At 38.0% G+C, this 24549-nt stretch overlaps 1 protein-coding gene and 2 long non-coding RNA genes across 3 annotated transcripts; all 3 read left to right on the top strand.

Moving 5' to 3' along the window:
- The first annotated feature begins 5461 nt into the window (after positions 1-5461).
- LOC103470752 (relaxin-3 receptor 1-like) lies at positions 5462-7935 on the top strand. The gene has a single exon (XM_008419401.3). The coding sequence runs from the start codon at positions 5704-5706 to the stop codon at positions 6844-6846; it is 1143 nt and encodes a 380-aa protein (XP_008417623.1). The 5' UTR covers positions 5462-5703; the 3' UTR covers positions 6847-7935.
- A 2084-nt stretch (positions 7936-10019) lies between these two features.
- On the top strand, positions 10020-10785 carry LOC145551888 (uncharacterized). The gene is made up of 2 exons (XR_014087752.1): positions 10020-10340; positions 10434-10785. It is a non-coding gene; the product is annotated as an uncharacterized LOC145551888 (long non-coding RNA).
- An 8672-nt stretch (positions 10786-19457) lies between these two features.
- LOC145551887 (uncharacterized) lies at positions 19458-22560 on the top strand. Its single transcript, XR_014087751.1, has 2 exons — positions 19458-20780; positions 21815-22560. It is a non-coding gene; the product is annotated as an uncharacterized LOC145551887 (long non-coding RNA).
- Positions 22561-24549: the final 1989 nt, after the last annotated feature.

Raw genomic sequence — 24549 nt, 5'->3', positions numbered from 1 at the left:
GCATGAAATGGTTAATTCCTGCTTGGATCGCTTGAGAGTGACGCTGTATGCAGCTGCAGTCATTATGTTGTGACAGTATGGTATGAGAGGTAATCTGTGAAAAATTTATTTCCTCTGCTTTCTCCCAGGGTTCTCCAGAAACAACCAACCTGTGCTCTGAGCAAGCTGCAGCTTGCTCTGTGCTATCTATGCAATTTATTCAACAGCTGTTTGTAAATGCTCAATCTAGTTAGCATAGCTACCAATGAGCGCAGATAAACTATTTTCCTGAAATGACATGTTATTTCTCCACCATTAACACAGTTAGCAGTGAGTGAATGAAGTTGATTAACAAAACTAAGACCCTCCTCCTGGTTCTGATTGGTTGTTTTTGGTCAGAATGGTGCATTACTTTAGCTAGCAATAGTAGTTCAGAGAAGATTGATTGTTTTCACAGATTATGTGTCTCATAACAAACTGTCACGACATGGTGACACCTTTAACAAATATGGGGAAAAAATTTTTTTAATTAAAGTTACATACTGCAGCTTGCATAAAATGCAACTACATAGCATTTTTTGAAAAGTCTGGATTGTTTTATAAGTATTTTGCACGTTGCTTTTGACTGTTGCTCGTGGGGAGAGACATTTCAGTAATCTAAAACTAAGAAAAAAATTAAGCAACCTACTTGCATACTGTATGTCGACTGTTGCATGTAAAATTCATGAGCAGTAAATATTGTGCAAGTGTCAGTATTGGACCAAAGAAAGCAAGGCAGTTGCAAGCCTTTACAATTGTGATGCTTTATATGGGTCACATTATAGACTCAAGAAATTGTAACAGCGGCTGCGCAGGGGGCGGGAAAAATGGGTCATGGGGCCCCATTTTTTGTCATGGGCCCCAGGACAAAAAAATCAAATTTTTTGTCATGGGGACCAAGATCTGGTATAATCTACAAATTATACCAGATCCATAATTTGTAGATTTGGATGATGTGCAAAGAAAGACTACAAAATATAGAAAAAGACAGGACAAAAGCAGAGCAAGCAGGGCAGGCATGGACAGGGAGTGAGCAGAGGAAAAAAGCGTCCGCCTTCATCGAGAGCAAGAGAGAAATCCAGTAGTCAGACTATAGTTACCTAACGAAATCACTTTGCGTTACTATTTCCTATTGTAATTTTATTTTATTTCCTCTACACGTCTTGGGAAGTGACCACCGCGAGAGTGTCAGCAGCGACAGAAATGTAAACAATGGAGGGAGGAGAGAGATGCGCATTTCATTGCTGGAAAAACAGGAACTATTTTAAGTTTCTGTCGCCAAATCCGATTATTATAAGCGGTTTTGGGTTTGTTTTGTTTCTAAAGTTGCTTGCAGATTTAATGAGTCGCGGGTTGCGCTTTTGGCGGCTCATTTTTGAACGTGAAATTACTTATTTGTGCTTGGAAATAAGCAGAGACATAATAAATGCAAGAATTTGTCTGTCATGCAAGTCATTTAAGTCAGACTCTCCCTGTCAATTATTTCCCGACCCGGATGATCCGTCCTATGTAATGTCAAATTAATATATTTGTTGAGAATGACGTCGAGCTTCGTGTTGCGCTCCAGAAAACATCGAGACTAATATGAACAGCGCAATGAACGTGAAAACAGCCACGAATGAACGAGTCCGTGAAGTTGTGCAACTAAACGCCATTATAATAATTAATATAGGTGTCACAAATCTGTGCAGAAGGACAGGCCCGTGCAGAGTAGGATATCCGAGTTGTGGAGCCACAATAGGAGCTATGCACTGCTCTCTGACAACAAACGCAGGGCAGTAATGCAGAACCTGGAGGCAGGGGCAGGGGAATAGACCCTTTAAAATCCTTGTTAGTTTTCCAGACAATAGTTTAACACACAAATTACAAACTTTTTTGTACTGTTGTAACCATTAAACAATCTCCCCTTCAATTCAACCTTGTGAGTGGAAATACATTGTTGATGTTACTATTCTAAAATAACTTGCAATCAAGTATTGGCAAAGCTCAAAGTAATTTTCACAGATGGTGGAGCATTATTGTCAGCAGCTGCTGAAAGTAACTAAAAAGTACCTTTTAATGTAACTTAGTTACTTTCCAAATCAAGTAGTCAGTAATCTAACTAAGTTACTTTTTCAAGGAGTAGTCAGTAATCCGATTAAGGTTACTTTTTCAAAGTAACTATGCCATCACTGGCTGTGACTCACTGGGAAGAGGAGGAGTTGTTTCGCATTCATGAATTTAGTCAATTTACAACTTTATGTAGTGTCAACATGTATGTGTGACTGGTGTGATCTATCTTCTCCAACCCAGCGGTGGACTGGCTCCAGAGCAGTAAAGTCTGTAATCCAGTCTGTAATTCTTTTAAGCTTATCACTGTTTCTTAGAAGCAGTTTATCCTAAAAAATGAGACTTTACCTTACTTGCTTTCATAGTTAGCGAGGTCTGTGCAAAACTTTAGCCATTTTGGTGCCTATAGTCAAGATTGTGGTTTGGTGTTCTCATCCCCCCACAACCTTAATGTCGGCGGATGGGGGTAAGCAGCTTTATGTACTAAAGATTGTATTTTGAAATGTAGAGGTTTGTTGAAGTTGGAAACTGCTGAGGGAGAAAAGCAACAGGTTTCAGTAGTTTTCCATAGCTCTGAATGTTTTCTTTTAATTCTGAAGATTTTTACCAGGTGTCAGTTTCTGGAAGCAAGGTCGCAGCATCAGTCGTTCAGGCAGGAATGTACCTTTTTACAACCATTCCTCAAAACTAGTGCATTACACAAGTCCCAGGCAAATGATAGTGATTTGGTCAAATTTAAGACTTTCAACAGACTCCACGCCTCCTGGAAGCAATCATTTCTCAGCAGCTGAAAGTCCAGACCCTCTGGAGGAAGCAAATAGTGTAGGACAAGATCTGTTTTTTACCAGGATGTTGGATTCTGTTGCTCCACCTGCTAATTGACAACAAAGCCCAGAGTATTTGAAATCCTGTTTGCATCGTTTATGAATAGAGCAGTTTCTAGCTCTATTTTTACTGTGCAGCAAGAAGGTCTTGATTCAAATCTTGACCTGGGGTCTTTCTGCATGGAATTTCTTGTTCTCTCAGAGCATATGTGGGTTTTCACTGGGAACTCCTGCATACTCTGGCAGTCCAAAAACTTGGGTTAATAATCATTCTCAATGGCTCTTAGCAGTGACTCTGATCCTGTTTGCCATGTGTGTCTCTGTGAGGCCCAGTGACAGCAGCAGCTGGACGTGATCAGCTTTTCTGGAGATGCACTGAAAAAAGAAACCAGGTGATCCAACAGGCTGGCCTGGGAACGCCTTGGGATTCCCCCGGAGGAGCTGGAAGAAGTGGCTGGGGAGAGGGAAGTCTGGGCCTCCCTTCTGAAGCTGCTGCCCCCGCGACCCGACCCCGGATAAGCGGAAGAAAATGGATGGATGGATGGATGGTGATCCAACTAAAAAATTGACTAAAAAATTAAGTAATCAAATTAAATATAAAAAGTAAAGATAAAAAGTTTAATAAGTTGTTGTGTTAAGCAAAAGTAAATAAATTAAGTTTGACAAATTTGAAGTAAAATTAACTCATTTTTTTAAGTTGAAGTCACTGTGTTTTACCCAATAAGAAATGAGTGTAACATCTTTTACTGGCCTCTATCTTTTCATTTTTTTTAAAGCTTTAGAAAATGAAAAGATATGAGTAATGTATGTGACATGGGTAGAGATTATATAATTGTTCTCAAACAGGCTGTAAAATGAAACTACAAAGGTCTTAGATATACAAACAAAAGTTGTTTTAGAAATTGAGAAATCAAATAATGCAAATTCATAATCATCTGTGAGTGTTTCAGGAATTTAAGAAGACGTGAGAACAGTTAACTATGGATGTTTCAGACAAATTAGTTTTTGCAAGTTTGCCCGATTTATTCTCAGTACTTTTTTGTTTTTAACAAAGTAAGAAATACTATTTACACCTTTTCTAATATGCAATTTAAGCCTTATATTTGTGTGATATTAACTGTGTTGAATCGATTTTCTCAGTAAATTTGAAGGTTTACATAATTCTTAACATGTCTTTAACATATTATTACTCCTCAGCACAGCACAGAGCAGACAGACGTTTTTTAGTTCAGGCAGACACAATATGGCAAGCCGTTTAACATAAATTCGGTTTCGTCTGACTATCTGTAATTATATTCCAGATATCTAAAAATTCATTTTGACTAGACAAAACTACATGTTGACTATGCGGAAGGATAATTTAAGATATCTGTATTTACATTCTGACTAGTAAGAATAATAATTCGAGATATATTCAATTACATTTTGACTAGTCAAAATTCCTTTCAAGATATCTCAAAATACGTCACTGGATCTGTCATTTGACGGGACACATATAAGTAATTACGATTTAAGATATCTTCAACACAATTATGACTTGTCAAAATTACAATTTTAGATATCTGAATTAAGAATGACGTGAAGCCCCTTTGTGGTGTCCAAACAGTTGCATGCAGAATTTTATGCTTCCTGCACAAAATTGTCAGTAAATGCCACAAATTAGAAAAAGCTCGACAATGTTGGAAATGCGGAGATAGCAAAACTTCATAAACTATAAGAGTGCTTCTGATATCTGCAAATAATTTCCTGTTTATTCATTTCCGACGAACCGAATGCACTTAAAAGCAGCTGGAAAAGCTAAAATTGCTATTGTCAAACCATTTTCTACATGAAAGTGGCGCATTTTCAAACATCTTTTTTCGTTTTCTCAATTTTTCATTGTTTTATTAAATTGCTACGTAAGTCAGGAACGTTTTGACTAGACAGAATACTAATTCAAGATATCAGCAATGTCATTCTGACTAGTCGGAATGTCAATTTAAGATATCTTAAATAGAAAAGATATCTCGAATTCATTAAGAGATATCTTTAAAGGAATTTTGACTAGTCAAAATTACAATTCAAGATATCTTTAATTTAGTTTTATCAAGTCATTATTTACTTTTAAGATATCTATAATTTAGTTTTCACTAGTCAAAATTACATATCTCCTATCCAAAAATACATTTAACATATCTTGAATTATGGAGTAATTTGAGATATCTTTAATTAGAATTATGACTAGTCAAAACTAAAATAGAGATATCTTGAATATACTTTGACTAGTCATAATTTAATTGTAGATAGCCTATCTGAAATGTGTATTTCAGATAGTCAGTAATTCATTTTAGATATCTTGAATTGACGTCTCCATACAAGTCAATCTGACGTCATTTCGACTAGTCAGAATGTAATTAGAGATATCTCAAATAGTTATTTTGTCTAGTCGAAATATAATTGGAGATATCTTAAATCGCTAAAAAAAAAAACGTCTAGTCATAAAACAAATTGAGATATCTGTAATGTAAGGGCGGTAAAACCGAATTTATGTCAAAACTGCTTGCCATAGCCACAACTTGTTTTTGGCCTGAAAAAGACACGTCAGTCTCCTATCGTGCACTTGCCTCCTCGGGATCGCGCAGCGCCTGGGTCAAGGAGTGCGTCCAGGCTCATTAGTCGGGTACAGACTGGAAACAAAGTGTCTCCCTACGAAGCTCCTCCTGAGTGGAGAACCCAGGAGATGGCAATCGAGGTCTCTGTTCACCTGACCAATCAGACAGAGTGTGCTCTGTTGGGGCGCAGGAGTTGAGGCTCACAACTGGTACCGGACAGAATGGCAGCGCTGCGAAGTCACAACAACACGACTTTGTGGAACGGATCCTCGGTGGAGCAGAACCGGACCAGCAACCTGAATGATGTTGACGTGCCAGCGGATGGATCTCCGACTTTGCGCATCCTCATCTCCACCGTCTACTCGGTGGTATGCGCTGCGGGACTCCTAGGGAACCTGCTGGTGTTCTTCCTGATGAAAGCGCGCAGGGGCCGGAGAAAGAGACCCAGTATCAACCAGTTCATCCTAAACCTGGCGGTGACGGACTTCCAGTTTGTGCTCACTTTGCCGTTCTGGGCGGTGGACATAGCTCTGGATTTCAGCTGGCCCTTTGGAAACGCCATGTGCAAAATCATTCTCACAGTTACGGTGATGAACATGTACGCCAGCGTGTTTTTCCTCACAGCCATGAGCGTCACTCGGTACTGGTCAGTGGCTTCTGCTCTGAAGGACAGGACCCGGCAGCGGGTGTGCCCGGTGCACTGGGTGATTCCCGGACTGTGGCTCTGCGCCATGACGGCCTCTTTGCCAACCGCAGTGTTCTCTACGGTAAGAAGGGTGGCGGGGGTGAGACTCTGTCTAATGGGCTTCCCAGACGGCAAGCCTTGGCTTTTGCTTCATCACCTTCAAAAAGTTCTGGTAGGTTTTGTGTTCCCCATGCTGATAGTGACGGTGTGCTACCTCTTGCTGCTGCGCTTCGTCCGTCTCCGCAGTATGAACAACAATCAGGTGAAACGCAGCGCCAAGGTGACCCGATCGGTCACCATTGTGGTCCTCTCCTTCTTCATCTGCTGGATGCCGAATCACGCCATCACCTTCTGGGGTGTTCTGGTGAAACTGAATGTGGTCAGCTGGGATAAAGCCTATTACATGGTGCACACATACCTCCATCCGGTCACCGTGTGCCTGGCGCACACCAACAGCTGCCTGAACCCGGTTTTGTACTGCCTCATGCGCAGGGAGTTCAGGAAGATGATAAAAGATATGTTCTGGAGGATTTCCTCTCCCGCGGGGAGGAACACATGTCATCTGCAGCCATTCTCGAGAACAACCAGAGAGCCGGACGAAACGCAAACTGCCATCCCGCTGAAAAACCTAGAGACGGCTTTTACAGACCAGTGCGACACGGATGCATTCCAGACGTAGCAGGACCGAAATGGAACAGAACAGCACCAGACATCAACGTCCGATCATCAACTCAGTAATCACCTCACCGAGCACCATTTGTGGAGACCCTGATTTCTTTGCGAGTATTCGTGTGTGTTCAACAAACTCTGATGTATTTTGTAATGTTTGAAGCTTCTGTACTCTTCCTAATGTAAATGTCGCTCAGTGCTGCTCTGCATGGTGTTTTAACAACTTGGATTAATTAAATAGAGGATTCTTTAACCGCCTGTCTTTGTTTTCTCTGGTCCACTGATGGAACTGAGCTGCTCATATTCAGGGCCGTGCAGAGACCACTAAAGGGGCAGGTGCTCAAAAAAAAGGGGCACATCCAACCATATTTTAGGACAGAATATTAACAAAGCCTCTCAGCTTCAAAGTTTAATAAACAATGATAAATTACAAAATTGTGAGATATACAATCAAAGTTAACCCTCCTATGTTGCGGGTCAAATTGATCCGTTTTAAAGTTTAAAAATATTTTTAAAATAGTTGCAAGTATTTTTATTGCATGAAACGTTTTCTATTTGTCTTAATAGGTGAACTCTACATATAAATTGAAAATTTATTCATTTTACACATTTGCAGCTCCCCCTCCGTCTACTTGTTACATTGATACTGTTCGGGTCAATTTGACCCGTCAGTCAAGTTAAAGTGCAAAAAAAGATTAAAAATGTCCAATTCTATTTGTTTCCTTACAGCTATGAACCTTATTTCACCACACACACACAAACACAACACACACACACACACACGCACAGGCAGACACACACAAACCCACTTTCTCCCTGCTCTCTTTACTTCACAATGAGCTGCGAGAAAGCAGGTGTTCATACAACTTTTGACGGGAACCTTTTCTGTTCCCGTGGACAAACTCCACCCACACTGAGTGGACACTCAGTAGAAGTGGAGGAAAACATAAATACTCTCTGCATGACTCATTTATCTTGATTTTAATTGGCGGGTCAATTTGACCCGGAACAGTATGTGTGTCTCAAGTTCAATTATAAAGATCACCCTTTGAAAAAAAAATTTAAATGTAATATAAAAAAATTTACCAAAGATCACTTCAAGGAAATTATTGTTTTTTTGTGTTTTTTTCAGTGGACATAAAAAATGTAAATCCCATTTTTTATGTCCAAATGAGTAATTGAGTAAGTTGTCGTCATTAATCCTAAATAAAAGAAATAAAAAACATAATTGCACAAATTTTGATTGAGATTGATTGTATTAGAGTTAATAATCAGATAAAAAAATGTTTTAGAGGATTTTTTTGGTTCCTGACACTATTGCATGATAAAACTCTCCCTGGGTCAAATTGACCCACGAACATTATTGCTGTACCTCAGAAACGAACATAATAGGAGGGTTAAGGAGAATCTCTACATAGAGCATACAACTATGCATATTTAAGATATTTTATTAGTAATTTCTTTCTGCAGGTCTATTTTGTTATAGGAAAGTATTGCAATATTCAAACCTGCAATTTAGCAAGATATGTAAATCAGAGCTGGACCACCAGACATATTTAGTCTTTACATAATTACACCATTAAAAATATAAACAAGGACACAATGCAACCTTTTAGTGGACTGTAATCTATAAAAGAGCTGCCTGTTTGCTGCACTTGCAGTGGAGATGAAGATGGTCCATTCAGTAAAGCAGAGCTGCATCAAACTTTAACATGGAACTGCAGAAGAAAAAAAACAACAAATTGTTAATGTATGTCACCATGAGAAAAGCCTACTGAGTTTTGCTTAAAATTTTTTTTAAAACATTTAAATCACATTCGTCTCATGAAGTGATTTTGTTTTTTCAAAACAAACTTATTTGTATGGAGGACCAAAACTGACATAATAATAAATAAAAGAATAAATATATAAATAAAATAATAAATATATATCAGGCATAAATAAATAAAAGAATAAATATATAAATAAAAGAATACATATATATCAGGCATAAATAAAAAAAAGAATAAATATATAAAAGAATAAATATATATCAGGCATAAATAAAGACTAAATATATAAATAAAAGAATAAATATCATGCATAAATAAGTAAAAGAATAAATATATAAATAAAAGAATAAATATATATTGGGCATAAATAAAAGAATAAATATATAAATAAAAGTAGAAATATATAAATAAAAAGAATATATATTTCCATTTGCTGTATTTCTGTATTGTTTTCTGTATTTATTTCTGTATTGTTTTATGTATTGTTTTCTGTATTTATTTCTGTATTGGTTTCTGTATTTATTTTTGTATTATTTCCTCGCTGTATTTCTGCTTAGTCGGTATGTAAATGAGGTGGGCTGGCTTCTACGTCCAGCTCTTCTATTATTGGTCAATAAACAGGAAAGAGAACAATCCGTTTGCAGATTGATTGTAAATGCCTGCGTACTTGGCGCTTTCAACCTATGAGTTCAACAGTCCAGATGTTATGCAGGAATCACGACGCTCAGTTTCTGAATTGAGTGAGGCAGCGAATAGGTTGGATGAGTTGGAACGTGGTACATTTTTGGTCAACTATAAGTTTTGTGGAGGTTAATCATATTGTCATTTCATTAGCAACCACCGCTTCAACTCCTCCTACACAAAGCCCCAGGGCCAGGCCAACGCGCAATTGGAGAAAGTGTTTTTTTTGTTTCCCTCCTTGTGTTTGTTCTAGTTTTAATGTAAGTCGACAGCTTACGTATGTTTTTTTTCTTGATTTTATTATCGTTAGAAATTCTACCACTGGGGGAATTTACTAAGCTTATGTTAACCCAGACTTATTAAAAAACCCTGTCCCCCCACCCCCTGTCACTTGTGGTGGCGCTGCACAAAGAACTACTGAAGGAATCAACACAAATTCTCTGTTGAAGAGCAGCGTAACTTCCTTCTTCAGATTTTAGCGGTTGTAGAATTTCTTCATTGATAAACATTACTGGTTTGGACATCGTCTGTTAGCCTACCTTTATACGGTTCTTTTTCATTTTTCCACAGACCTACATTTAACACAATTTTTTTGCATTTTATTTTTTTGGGCAGATAATTGATAACATCAACTGGCCTAACGATGACGACATAGATGAGGACATAGTCTCTTTGGAAGATCACTGTCTGATCATGAGTTTCCTCCGCAGATTCATAGAAAGTGGTAAGCAATTATTAAAAAATACATTCTACATACTGTAATGAAGAGAGCTTCATTACTGGGTCTACTTTTACTTAAATCGCTGTATAGCACTTTAAATGCACTTTTTGCACTTTATGAACAAGCACTTTATTTAGCACTGCACTTTAAGCAGAGATTTGCACATAAATAGCAATTTGCACACGAGAAGTTTTAATGGTATTTATTGAGTATTTTTAGTAATTAGCATGTAGCCTTTTGTTCTGGGCTCTGCACAGCTGCTCGTCATTGGAGAGTGAGCTGGTTGCCTGTGGAGGGAGGATAATTGTTACTCAGAGCAATGAGCTACTGGTGGGTAAAACTGAACAAATGTGTGTGCATAATCTGTAAAGTGTGGAGTGCTGATATTGAGTGACTCACCTGTCTTTTCTGTGTCCTCTCCAGGGTGTTTGGGCAAATACTACCCCGGGGGTCCAGACACCATTTATAGGTTCTGGGAGAGGCCATTGAAGAGTGTGGGGAGATAATCGTTTATGGGTTTTTGTGGTGTTTCATTTGGTGTAGGATAAAATATGAAATATTTATAAAAAGTAAATTTAAATGTTTATATTTATTAAAGTGTATTTTATTTAAATAGGTGGAGATTTGTTAAGGGAGATCCCACTGTGAAGTGGAAGTGGTTGAGTCCAACACAGCGGAGACTATTTAAGCCTTCAGTTTTCACCTGTGAAGAGAATAATTATTGTCTGTGTATTGATGCTGTGAGGAGAATAAACCCACTGCTGTTACCACCTGACTCTGCCTCCTGAAATCTTCATCATCGTAAAATCCAACCGCAAAACGGCCGCCTTGTTACACATACATTTTAGTGTGCTTTTCAAAACTGCATTATAAAGATTTATTTAGCTGATGTATTGATAACTTAAACTCTTAACATAATTTGTTAATTTGTGTGTCTTAAAGGGACATCAGACATCCTAAGGAATCTACTAACTTTTTGGACTGGCTGGGGTCTGGTCAGCTCCAATCTGGAGGTTGAAGTTGTTGACTGCAATCTCCCGCAATCATCCACCTGCTTCCTGACGTTGAAGTTGTCCAAAAATCACAAAAACTATGCCGACTTCCACCAACATCTTATGGCCAGCATTTCTTCAAGCTACTCAGGTTTTTGCCTAATTTGAACCAGGTCATTTCAACATGTTACAAGTTTAATCACTTAGAAATGCACTATGTAATTTTTTCAAAGTCATGACTTTCAAATGTTTTGTAATTGCTATGAATCGGTGTCTAGTGCACTCGTTAATTTAGTTTTACAGAACTTTTCCTTCTTGTTTCAAATATAACTATCATGTTATTGTACAACATATTTTGAAGCTTGTTCTTGTGGCTATAAATTGTTAACCAGTTAAAACATTCATTAGCTGTATCACTGAAACTTTTAAGAAATATTAGACCATCATAGTAATTGATTTCATAGCTAGATATGGCTTGCATACAAAATGTTAAAGCTGATATGTTTGAATTTGTAATAAAAAGTACAATGGTTTCTTAATGGCGATTTTATTACATAAACATGTAATTAGCACATCTAAACACAGAATGTTGTTAATAAAAAAAGGTTTACATCCAATTTAATATGTTTGACAATTAATAATGTAACTTGAATACAACCATAATATTATTTAATAAGTATTAATAAATAGCAATTGGCTCTGTTAATGTCAATTTCAGAGTCTTTCAGAAAAAAGGTGGCACCCACATTGCTAAAAAATTACACCCATCAAAAAAGGATTTGTATGTATCATTGAAACAAAGTTGCACAAAATTAGAATGGAAATCCCTTTCAACTTACATATTTTCAAAAATTTCAGTGAGAATGTCAACTGTCTGAGGATAAACATTTATCACATTAGAAAACAAGGATTTTGGATCTGGTAGTGTTTCGATTTCCACCTGAGTCAAAGGCCTTGGAAGCTCTACCTCTGGCACAGTCACACCATCATGATGGCGGCCATATTGGCTCTCCCCATCAATGCCATACTGGTTGTCAACCTGTTTAAGAAAACATGTTGTAAATAACATCCAGATTACTTGTGTTTTATTTAAACCACAAAAGCAAATTCTGAATTGCACTTTGGAAAATGGCCTAAATTAAACACACCTGTGTGGGGTCGTGACCTTCACGTTGGTTTTGAGACCACAACAGTAGTGGTGACTGGTTCCGTTCTGTGCGTAGTCTGTGGTTGTTCCAGCCTTCCATGAAAAATTGAAGATGTCTGTTGATTTGAGGTAGAAAGGTCCAGTGTAATGCATATAAGTGCACCTCGTTGTCTGTTTGCAGGAGGCCCTCGTTCTCCAGGTAGCAGAAAGTTGTATAAAACAGATCCAACACTGCCCCAAATACATCTCTCCATAGCCTCTCAATCCTGGATTGAAAAGACATTTTAGTTTTGAAAAAGGAGTTAAACAAGGTTGTCATAATACACTTATATAAAGACCAACAACTTAAAATAATTACAATTTGTCAATCAATGTTACTCATTTATAATGACTAAGAAGTCATTATAAATGTGAAGAAATTGATGATTTAAAGTTAAATTTGTTGCAATGGCGGTGCCCTATATAGCTGCCGCTGTTTCAGCTCCCAGTAATACAACAAATTTATTGCTTAATTAAATATCTTCTTCTACATAAGCTCAGAGTAACAGTTTAAGAACAGTCTATGACCGTCAGGCTATGTTAATATTGAGCTAATTCAGTCATCTGGACTTCATAAATAAGAAGACACGGACAACTTTACAAAGCATTGGACTGCTACGTCAGTTAAATCAATTGAATCAAGCTAACTACACAGCAGCAGAATATTTCAAAAGCCCAGGGCCATGGTGATATGGAGACACCGGAGCAGATATGAGACAAAACAAAAGCGAGGGTGTCATGGTAGACTTACAGCCAAGCTAAAAGCTATCTCTTTCCGAATGATCCCTTGAAAGCAAGTTGGACTACGTGAAGTTGGATTTAATCACCAAAAGGGAAACAAAAAACTGCTGCATTCGAAAACATGGAGAATGGAGAATACATCAAGACTTTAATTTAAATACCTCTGGTTATGTGTGCTTCTTCCTTTTATGTGAGAATTTCTGTTTTGGCCTCTGGTTGAGACCATGAAGTGTGCCACTAGTACGTTCTCCCCTCCTTTGTCTGAACGAACACGAGATGGCACTCCATATGTATTCACAGCTTCAAGAAAGCTGTCAAGAACTGTTGTGGCACGATTGTTTGTAGCAGCAGTCAGGTAAACAATGAGGCGGCTAAAGCCGTCAATGCCCCCATGAACAACAATTCGCCATCTATATAGACAACAAAAACATTTTTGATTAGCACTGGTAGCAGAAACTTTCTTTTGTTTATTGAATGCATTCCTGGAATTCACAGTACAGTACAGTAAATGTTTACGTTAAAACACAGAGTTGTTCCATTAAGAGTACATTTAATGTCATTGTGTTTTGTGGTCTCTGTTATTCTCTATAAAAATGGCTAAACTACTAATAAAGAGTACATGTATTTGTAATGTCAACTTAATTCCTCATTTTTAAACATTACATTAATATTGGACCATCAGCAGGCAAGCATTTATATGAATACATTTTTTCTTTAATGTTCATACTTACAAGCTTTTCATTATGTGAATGTAATAAAGTAGCTACAGAACATTTACAAACATGAAACAAATATTTTCCTTAATAGGTTTATAGGCTTCATAACAGGTGTGACCTGTAAGAAACAGAAATTAAGTTCTCAAAACCATTTCAAAATAGATGCTCACTGAAGAAGAGAGAACATTTTTTATGCTTGATTTAGGACGATTTACTTTAACTTGTTTGCTAAGTATATCTTCCAGATACTAATCAAACACTCAAGCATTTATCTGGTTATTTTTCTTTGTTCAGGAAGTATCTTAAGTGTTGCTTTTTATTTATCAAACAAGTAATTCTGACCGTATAAGTTTATGGTTTCCATCTATGTGCCACAAGCTGTTTGGAGCTGGAACAGAGTATCTTCTACGCCGAACAGTGCGAAGCTGGAAAGTGCGCATCAAAATTCCTTGCTGGTCAACTTGGTGCATTGCTTCTTGCACTCTTCTTCCTTGAAAAATTAAGTAATCCATAATTAAAACATATTTCATTTGGAGGATATGAACATAATTAAATAGAAAATGTCAAACATTAACTATACACCTAAAACACTCACATGTCAATGAGACCATGGTGTACTAATGAGTTAAGATAAGGTTATAATATTACTATGCAACTGCAATATATTAGAACATTTAATTTTCTTTTCAACAATGATCACAAAAATCATTGTTTTTGTTATATTTTCACATTGCATATAAATGGTAAACTGCTATTTGTTATCAATTTAATGACACTGCAATTGGTGTTAATATAAGCAGCCATATGCTCATCTGTTGACTTACTTTGGATATGAATACCTCTGGCATTCAAGTAGCCCAATGTCATCTTGTATCCTGTGTTAGGGTGATGACTTAGAATCTCTCGCACAACTCCATCCAGCTCATCATCTTCAATGTTGCAGTATAATTCAGATACTCTACAAGAAAAAATAAAACGCAACCGAAAGTGAGGCTCTCCACACGGAAGGAATTGTAAGACCAAAATTCTGACACAAATGTGTTACACATTTTGAAGACGAATTACCATAACAGTCATGTGGAAGTACGTGGTGGACATCAACAAATTTGTAAATACTTTTCTGATGCCATCTACACCTCAATATATTTGAATGAATCTGTCCATTAACACTTATCCTAGCTGGGTCATGATGGGTGACGGCACCTATCTCCAGAGGTCAACAAACGAGAAGCAAGGTAGACCCTGAACAGATCGCGAGCCAATCGTAGATGAATATGAATATATCTCACAATTCAAAACTTCTTAAGTGGGTTAAAGGCTTAACATAATAGGTTTTACTAGTAAAAATCGATATTTGTACATCTGAACACAACATATCAGTGACGTGCGGTCAGGGAGGCATAGCCTCAGCGGTTATCATGGAAAAATAATGCAATAATAAGATAATTTATATTGCTATTTTTACCTACCCTGTATTTCCGTCGGTAAACTACAACATAATTTTGATTAAGTCAGAGATTCAACAGCCATGAATCTCCCTGCACCTAAATGACACAGATGTCCCGTAACAACTGGAATTATAATAAAAATATAAAATACAAATCAGTTCAAAGTAGCAAAATAAATACCATACATGCATTCTTACCTTGTACCGTACTCTGCCATTCGCCTGTGAACTGTTCTTTCACTGACCCCAAAAAGTCTGGCAATATCCATGACGGATACACCCGAAAGAAGAAATGATTCCAGGACGTAAGCGGGTAGCAAATATCCAGGTCTTCCAACTGTTCTTGTGTGGTACACAGATTTGTGCAAAAAACAAGCCACTTCCTCCAAAATCTGGATAACTAATAAGTCAGCATCATTATCCGTGTCAGCAGCTAACTGGACCAGCCGCTCACTCAAAACATCGACTCGAAACAGTAAATAGTCATCACTGACTATATTACTTTCAGCTAAGCTAGCAACGTGTCTTAATTCCTCAGCAATCCTACGATACATCTCTAATAGTTGCCTACTTTCTCTCAAATAAGGCTCTCTCCGAAGAGGACCACAGCGCAGGCATTTGCAATCGATCTGCAAACGGATCGTTCTCTTTCATGACCAATAGTAGAAGAGCTGGACGTAGAAGCCAGCCCACCTCATTTACATACCAACGAAGCAGAAATACAGCGAGGAAATAATACAGAAATAAATACAGAAAAATTACAAAAATAAATACTGAAAACAAAACAGAAATAAATACAGAAAATACATAAAAGAATACAGAAATAAATACAGAAAACAATACAGAAATAAATACAGAAAACAATACAGAAATAAATACAGCAAATGGAAATATATATTTATTCTTTTATTTATATATTTCTACTTTTATTTTTATATTGATTCTTTTATTTATATACAGTGGGGCAAAAAAGTATTTATTCAGCCACCAATTGTGCAAGTTCTCCCACTTAAAAAGATGAGAGAGGCCTGTAATTTTCATCATAGATGTACCTCAACTATGACAGACAAAAGGAGAAAAAAAAAATCCAGAAAATCACATTTTCTGATTTTTAAAGAATTTATTTGCAAAATATGGTGGAAAATAAGTATTTGGTCAATAACAAAAGTTCATCTCAATACTTTGCTATATGTCCTTTGTTGGCAATGACAGAGATCAAACGTTTTCTGTAAGTCTTCACAAGGTTCTCACACACTGTTGGTGGTATTTTGGCCCATTCCTCCATGCAGATCTTCTCTAGTGCTGTGATGTTCTGGGGCTGTCGCTGGACAACACAGACTTTCAACTCCCTCCACAGATTTTCTATGGGGTTGACATCTGGAGACTGGCTAGGCCACTCCAGGACCTTGAAATGCTTCTTACGAAGCCACTCCTTCGTTACCCGGGTGGTGTGTTTGGGATCATCGTCCTGCTGAAAGACCCAGCCACGTTTCACCTTCAATGCCCTTGTTGATGGAAGGAGGTTTTCACTCAAAATGTGACGATACATGGCCCCATTCATTCTTTCCTTTACACGGATCAGTCGTCCTGGTCCCTTGGCAGAAAAACAGCCCTAAAGCATGATGTTTCCACCCCCATGCTTCACAGTAGGCATGGTGTTCTTTGGATGCAACTCAGCATTCATTCTCCTCCAAACACGACGAGTAGAGTTCTGACCAAAAAGTTCTACTTTGGTTTCATCTGACCATATGATATTCTCCCAGTCATCTTCTGGATCATCCAAATGCTCTCTAGCAAACTTGAGACGGGCCTTGACATGTACTGGCTTAAGCAGGGGGACACGTCTGGCACTGCAGGATTTGAGTCCCTGGCGGCGTAGTGTGTTACTGATGGTAGCCTTTGTTACTTTGGTCCCAGCTCTCTGCAGGTCATTCACTAGGTTCCCCCATATGGTTCTGGATTTTTGCTCACCGTTCTTGTGATCATTTTGACCCCACGGGGTGTGATCTTGCGTGGAGCCCCAGATGGAGGGAGATTATCAGTGGTCTTGTAAGTGTTCCATTTTCTAATAATTGATCTCACAGTTGATTTCTTTACACCAAGCTGTTTACCTATTGCAGATTCAGTATTCCCAGCTAGGTACAGGTTTATAATTTTGTTTCGGGTGTCCTTTGACAGCTCTCTAGTTTTGGCCATGGTGGAGTTTAGAGTGTGATTGTTTGAGGTTGTGGACAGGTGTGTTTTATACTGATAACGAGTTCAAATAGGTGCCATTAATACAGGTAATAAGTGGAGGACAGAGGAGCCTCTTACAGAAGAAGTTACACGGCTGTGAGAGCCTGAAATCTTGCTTGTTTTTAGCTGACGAGTTAAGGCTCTGTCTTACGAAAACCACATTCATTCCGCAGCATTCATAACAAATCTCTATCTATAATATACAACGTAACAAAACCCAAGTACAACGGAAGATATAACAATTCTACTTTATAAACTAGAATTTATTATCTATAAATAGTCAAGAATAAACTGTATTTTGTCATTAAGATCTGGCTGGTGATGTTAATGATCATATACAGTGTGCGTGTGATAACACAGACGCACGCACGCACACACGTGCTCGCTCGCTCGCTCTCTCTCTCTTTCTCTCTCTCTCGAGACGTGCAGCAGACGCTATGTGTGAGCGTCTGCTGCACGTGTGGAGTGGATGGAGAACGAGTGTGATGTTTTCCAAAGGTGCTCTCAAGCGCTCCAAGCAGGAGTGAACCATTTCATGCAGATCCAGGGGGGAGTTCAGGGCAAAAACGTATGTGTGTTTTTTGGTCTGGGAGGGGTAACATTAAATTTCTACAGCTAAAAACAATCTTTGAAAATACAATATGATTAATTTTGTATTCGACAGGACCCCAATTTTCTTATTTTATTTCTATGAACAAAATATAAATACCTTATTTTCCGGACCATGATACGCACCGCCATAATTGAGATTCACGCTCTCAATTATGGCGTCCATTTCTGTATTTAACCCATTAATACATAAGGCGCACTGGATTATAAGACGCATGCTAAAACATTAGGTCAGCAAAAAAAAAAAAAAGGTAACGGAAACAAAACGGCAAGTTTAGTTGAACTTTATTTGACTATGTAACAATACACTCACATTATTTTTTATTCTTCTTCCACAAATTCATCAAAGTCCTCCTCTTCTGTATCTGAATTGAACAGCTGGGCAATTTCGCCATCAAACATGCCAGGTTCCGTCTCATCATTGTCGGAGTCAGTCTCGTTGCCTGGTGGCTGTTCAGCAATTATACCGGCTTTCGCGAAAGCTCGGACAACAGTTAAGGCAGATACATTAGTCCAGGCATCCACAATCCATTCACACATGGTGGCGTAACTCGCCCGGCGCTGCCTCCCCGTCTTAGTAAACGTGTGTTCGCAGTCTGTCATCCATCGCTTCCACGCTGCTCGCAAGTTCTTTTTGAGCGCCCCGTTTACACCAATGTCGAGCTGTTGGAGTTCTTTTGTTAATCCTCCCGGAATGACGGCAAACTCCAAATTAGTTTGCTTCACTTCCTTTTTCACAGTAGCAGTGAGATGGGTGCGCATAGAGTCGCAGATGAACAGGGACGGTAATGCGTGGAAAAACCTGTCTGGTTTTTACCGGAGGCATATGCTGCAGAACTCGGACAACAATTCTCTGATTGGTGCTGCTGGCGTACATACTTTACGTATTTTGTATGGTAGGTGTGCGGCAAAGCTAACGATGTTTGAGGGCCGCACTGGGATAACTCGGGGAATTGTAAACTGTCCGACGCGTGCTTCAAATAAGTCCAAGCCGCTTCTTTGTTGTTGCAATCATCTATTTATTCCACTTTGACTGTCTTACTTCAGATCTTACACTGACTGACCAGGCCAAACCATCCAATAGTGTCAACAATAAACTGCATTAAACACGGTCAACAGAAATTACGACCACCCCTGCGCACCCGCTTCCTCAAACATAATAAGCCAGCTCGCCAGTATGGCTCCCATTCATACCTTCAGTGACAGCCACGCCCACCTCAACACACCCACCACCCAAGTGTCAAAGGCGTGTGCTCCAGTCACCTCAATAATCATTCATTTCATTCATATGGCTCTTACATACGGTTTATCGCTGCCAGCGTACGCACTATACACTTTACGTCTCTATGTCAGGGACATATTTTGGAATTCAGTGCACACATGAGGCGAATCGAATTAAAAGGTGCACTGCTGATTTTTGAGAAAATTTAAGACTTTTAGGTGCGCCTTATAGTCCAGAAAATACGGTAATTAAATTGTGGAGGGCCCCTGATGGTCTGTGGAGGGCCCCTGATGGTCTATGGAGAGCCATTTCAGCCAAAATTAAATAAATAAATAAATGGGTGAAATAAATCAAAAATGAGTAAAATAAATCAAAAAATGAAGAAAATTAGTGAAATAAATAAATAATTTGTTAAATAAATAATTTAGCTTTTTCATTAACCCATTTTTTTATTTATTTATTTTTCATATTATCAATTTCTCAATTTCCCTTTTTCATTAATCTATTTTTCATTTACCCACTTTTCATTAATCTATTTTTCATTTAACCATTTTTTAATTTAGCTTTTTCATTAACCCCATTTTTCATTTCTTTATTTTTTATATTATCAATTTCCCAATTTCTCTTTTTAATTAATCTATTTTTTATTTATCCCTTTATCCATTTACCCATTTTTCATTAATTTATTTTTCAATTAACCACTTTTCAATTTCCCTTTTTTATTAACCCAATTTTTTCATTTATTTATTTTTCAGATTATCAATTTCTCTATTTCTCTTTTTCATTAATCTATTTTTCATTAATCTATTTTTTATTTGTCCATTTTTCATTTATCCCTTTATCTATTTACCCATTTTTCATTAATCTATTTTTTAATTTAAACATTTTTTGATTTCCTTTTTCCTTTAACCCGATTTTCTATTTCCCAGTTTCATTAATCAATTTATCATATATCCCTTTTTTATTTACCCAATTTTCTTTTATCTATTTTTCATTCAACATTTGTTTGAAAAATCTTTACTTTTCCCATTTTCCAATTCCCCTTATTCATTTAGTATTTCCTTATTTTCTTATTTATCACATTCTATTTCCCTGCAAAACTTAGGAAAAAAATAAATGCAAATGAGGAGAGGCACGTCATCAGGCTACAACTTCCCCAATTGGTTGGTTAGCGTCACACCCATACTTTACTTCAAGAAAGATGGCGACCTACTAACGGGTTATCAATAAGCTGAAGCTCATTAACTTCATTAGAAAATCGTGTTATTACTCCTGACTTTAGTTCTCGTGTGGCCGCTCAGACAGAACGTGTTTCAGTTGGCGGCTCTCATGGACTCAGAGCTTCACCGTCGGGAGTTTTTATAGTTTAAACGAAGCGGCCGCTGAAGTTGGCTTACGATTGAAGGTTCGGGACACCTTCGTAGCTACCAGCTGTGATCCAACTATAAGGAGCAACTTTACTGTACATCGTCAGTGAACTGCAATATCCAGAGGCAGCTCTATGGAGCATCGAGCTGAAAGAATGAGAGTGGAGAGCCTTGGAGATCTGTATCGGAGGCCATCTTTCAGACATGCACCGCTGCTGTCCGTCCAGGATCCTCCGGTTGCCCAGACGTTACACGGTGAGCTACTAACGCTGATGTTTGTTTTCCAACTACAGTCATATTTAATCAATAGGGCTCAATTACGATCGTGGGAGGTTTTGAGTTGATCTCGGCAGTAGGTGACAAACTGAACGCCTCCAGGATGTTGAGACCAGCACGTCCTCTGATCCAATACATCTTATTAAGAATAAAATCAACAAAACGTGTTCAAATTAATGGCCCAACAGGTTGATTAAAGACAGTAAAAAGGTAGGAGTGGTTTCGAGTCGATCGCCTTGTTTTACCTTTGTAAACAGACAACCGGAATACAGTGACCTTTAGTGAGGGTACAGAATGGATAAAAGCTGAACTCCTGCTACAATCTTTGCCTCTCTTGGTTACATCCCTGAGGTGTGCCAAGTGTGGCCCACATGCATATAAAGTAAATATGACTATTAATTTAAGTATTTCTTTGTATGTATAACTTGCCCACCTTAGTTTGCCTGTTTTTGGTCAACATGTGCCTCAACATTTGGTTACTGTTCCTTAGAGGTGGGCAGAGGACCCACAATTTATCCTGCAGGAATAACAGTAGCACTTCAACATGTTTTTACTCAAAGTAAATCATAGATGAATAAGAAATTAAACAAGAGTAAAGAAGCATTTGGTAAAAAGTTGATCAGTACTGAGTAACTGATCAAGTTATTATTTCATATCTAAAAAAAATTACACAATTAGAAGGCCCAAAATATTAAGTTCAGTGGAAATGTTGGTATTTTAAAGACAAAATGAAAAATTAGTTTAAATAATAGTGATGCCTCATAATAAAATGACTTGAGTAAAAGTAAAAAGTTCAGCATAGTAAGAGTATTCCTAAAAGTTCATTTGAGTTTCAAAAAGTTACTCAACTATATTTAAGTAAATGTAATTAGTCACTCCTAAACTCTGCCCTTCTGAGGGAACAGGAGATGGAACTGTTAAGGAAATAAATTAATCTTATTTTGATACTAAACATTGTTTCAATTAACAAATGAATCATAACACCAGAACATATTCTGTTATGTTTATTCAAGGGTGAAGGAACAGAATGACTGGAGGTTCTGGCTGAGAGGGACCAGGGCTGACATGGCAAACAGTGAGGAGAACCGTCTGCACTGTGAGCAGCACCAGAACTCCTGATGGGTCTCCTTCAAGAAGAAGCAGAGAGACGGCCGACCTCCACAGAGAAGAGTTCACCCAAACATCAGAGGAAATATTAATGCTGGTGCTCAACAGAGCAGCCTCTTTTCTTAAACCCAACACACACAGGGTGTTGTGGCATGATTAAAAACCTGCTAACTTCAATTTAACTGAAACACAGAACATCCAGAAATGTGATGAGCTTCAGCTATAGAGTGGAAATGACACAGTGAGATGAAAACATTTGTCTGTATCACTCTGTTATACAGGACATTAACATTTTAAAGTGTTTGTTCCAGAGCACCTGATACAAACGTTAGCATTAGCTCATCCATCAGACATTTACTGAGGCCTGAAACATGCAGGGCAGACGACCTGAGGACTGACCGGTTAAACTATTTCACTGACACTTCAGACTGCAGATTTCCAATTGAAGGCGTCCGTAAATGAACACAATCATTATTCAATAAACCAAACTGTGTAAAATAACTGCTAGGGTTGCTATTAAGAACCCAATATGTCATGTTTGTTCATTTCTACGTTGTCTTACATACAAGGTACTCCACTCACTGTTTAGCTTCATGTTGAAGAATCTTCAGTGTAATGAAACCAAAAAATAAAACGGGTCCAAAACTTTCAATCTGTATTCTATTTTTGTAGCTTTGTTCTATTAAGATTGTTTCGTTTACTTTAAGCCACAAACAAACAATCATTTTATTGTCTCTGGGACGTGAAAACATGAGATTTGATTAAATTAGAACTTCACATATTAGAAGGAACACAGATTTCATAATATTCAAACAGTTTGTTTATTCAAAACGGTAAAATACAAACGGTTCATGCATATCAATGGTATAAGAACAGACACATTTTTTTAAATGAATGTGTCACCAGTGCATTTGGCCGAGTGTTCCTGCTCCAGAAAGGTGAAGGTCTCTGGTCATCCTGAAGCTGTGAGCCCACTGGGAGTCTGAAGGGAAACACTGAGACCAGAGGCCTGCAGGATGGTCTGCATCTGAAAACATACATGATGGAAACATTAATAAATGTGCTGCGCCAAAAAGCTGTACTTTTGCCCTGGTGGCGATGGAACCAGTTATGGTAGATCTGAACTTTGGTTTGATGACCTAAATATGAGAAGCTTCAGAATGACAGGAGTTAGGTTAAAGCCACATCTTGTGAAGTTGGGATATTTTTCCTCCAACAGGATCCAGAGGAATCGCAACAAACCAGAAGTTGGACTAGAATTTATTTCAATGTCATTGTGAATGTCAGCTTCTCATTTTCAACAGTGCATATGCATGTGGGCCACACTTGGCACACCTCAGGGATGTAACCAAGAGAGGCAAAGAGTGTAGCATGAGTTCAGCTTTTATCCATTCTGAACCCTCACTAAAGGTCACTGTATTCCGGTTGTCTGTTTACAAAGGTAAAACAAGGCGATCGACTCGAAACCACTCCTACCTTTTTACTGTCTTTAATCAACCTGTTGGGCCATTAATTTGAACACGTTTTGTTGATTTTATTCTTAATAAGATGTATTGGATCAGAGGACGTGCTGGTCTCAACATCCTGGAGGCGTTCAGTTTGTCACCTACTGCCGAGATCAACTCAAAACCTCCCACGATCGTAATTGAGCCCTATTGATTAAATATGACTGTAGTTGGAAAACAAACATCAGCGTTAGTAGCTCACCGTGTAACGTCTGGGCAACCGGAGGATCCTGGACGGACAGCAGCGGTGCATGTCTGAAAGATGGCCTCCGATGCAGATCTCCAAGGCTCTCCACTCTCATTCTTTCAGCTCGATGCTCCGTAGAGCTGCCTCTGGATATTGCAGTTCACTGACGATGTACAGTAAAGTTGCTCCTTATAGTTGGATCACAGCTGGTAGCTACGAAGGTGTCCCGAACCTTCAATCGTAAGCCAACTTCAGCGGCCGCTTCGTTCAAACTATAAAAACTCCCGACGGTGAAGCTCTGAGTCCATGAGAGCCACCAACTGAAACACGTTCTGTCTGAGCGGCCACACGAGAACTAAAGTCAGGAGTAATAACACTATTTTCTAATGAAGTTAATGAGCTTCAGCTTATTGATAACCCGTTAGTAGGTCGCCATCTTTCTTGAAGCAAGGTATGGGTGTGACGCTAACCAACCAATTGGGGAAGTTGTAGCCTGATGACGTGCCTCTCCTCATTTGCATTTATTTTTTTCCTAAGTTTTGCGGGGAAATAGAATGTGATAAATAAGAAAATAAGGAAATACTAAATGAATAAGGGGAATTGGAAAATGGGAAAAGTACAGATTTTTCAAACAAATGCTGAATGAAAAATAGATAAAAGAAAATTGGGTAAATAAAAAAGGGATATATGATAAATTGATTAATGAAACTGGGAAATAGAAAATCGGGTTAAAGGAAAAAGGAAATCAAAAAATGTTTAAATTAAAAAATAGATTAATGAAAAATGGGTAAATAGATAAAGGGATAAATGAAAAATGGACAAATGAAAAATAGATTAATGAAAATAGATTAATGAAAAGAGAAATAGAGAAATTGATAATCTGAAAAATAAATAAATGAAAAATTGGGTTAATAAAAAGGGAAATTGAAAAGTGGTTAATTGAAAAATA

Source organism: Poecilia reticulata, chromosome 6, assembly GCF_904066995.2.
Source record: "Poecilia reticulata chromosome 6, P_reticulata-male-v2, whole genome shotgun sequence".
NCBI classification, from domain to species: Eukaryota; Metazoa; Chordata; class Actinopteri; order Cyprinodontiformes; family Poeciliidae; genus Poecilia; species Poecilia reticulata.
The sequence above is the reverse complement of the archived record's forward strand: the minus strand, read 5'-3'. Positions and strand labels throughout refer to the sequence as shown.

What these genes read in the sequence shown, in the direction of transcription:
- LOC103470752 (XM_008419401.3), top strand. Translation starts at nt 5,704, where the DNA reads ATGGCAGCGCTGCGAAGTCACAACAACACGACTTTGTGGAACGGATCC.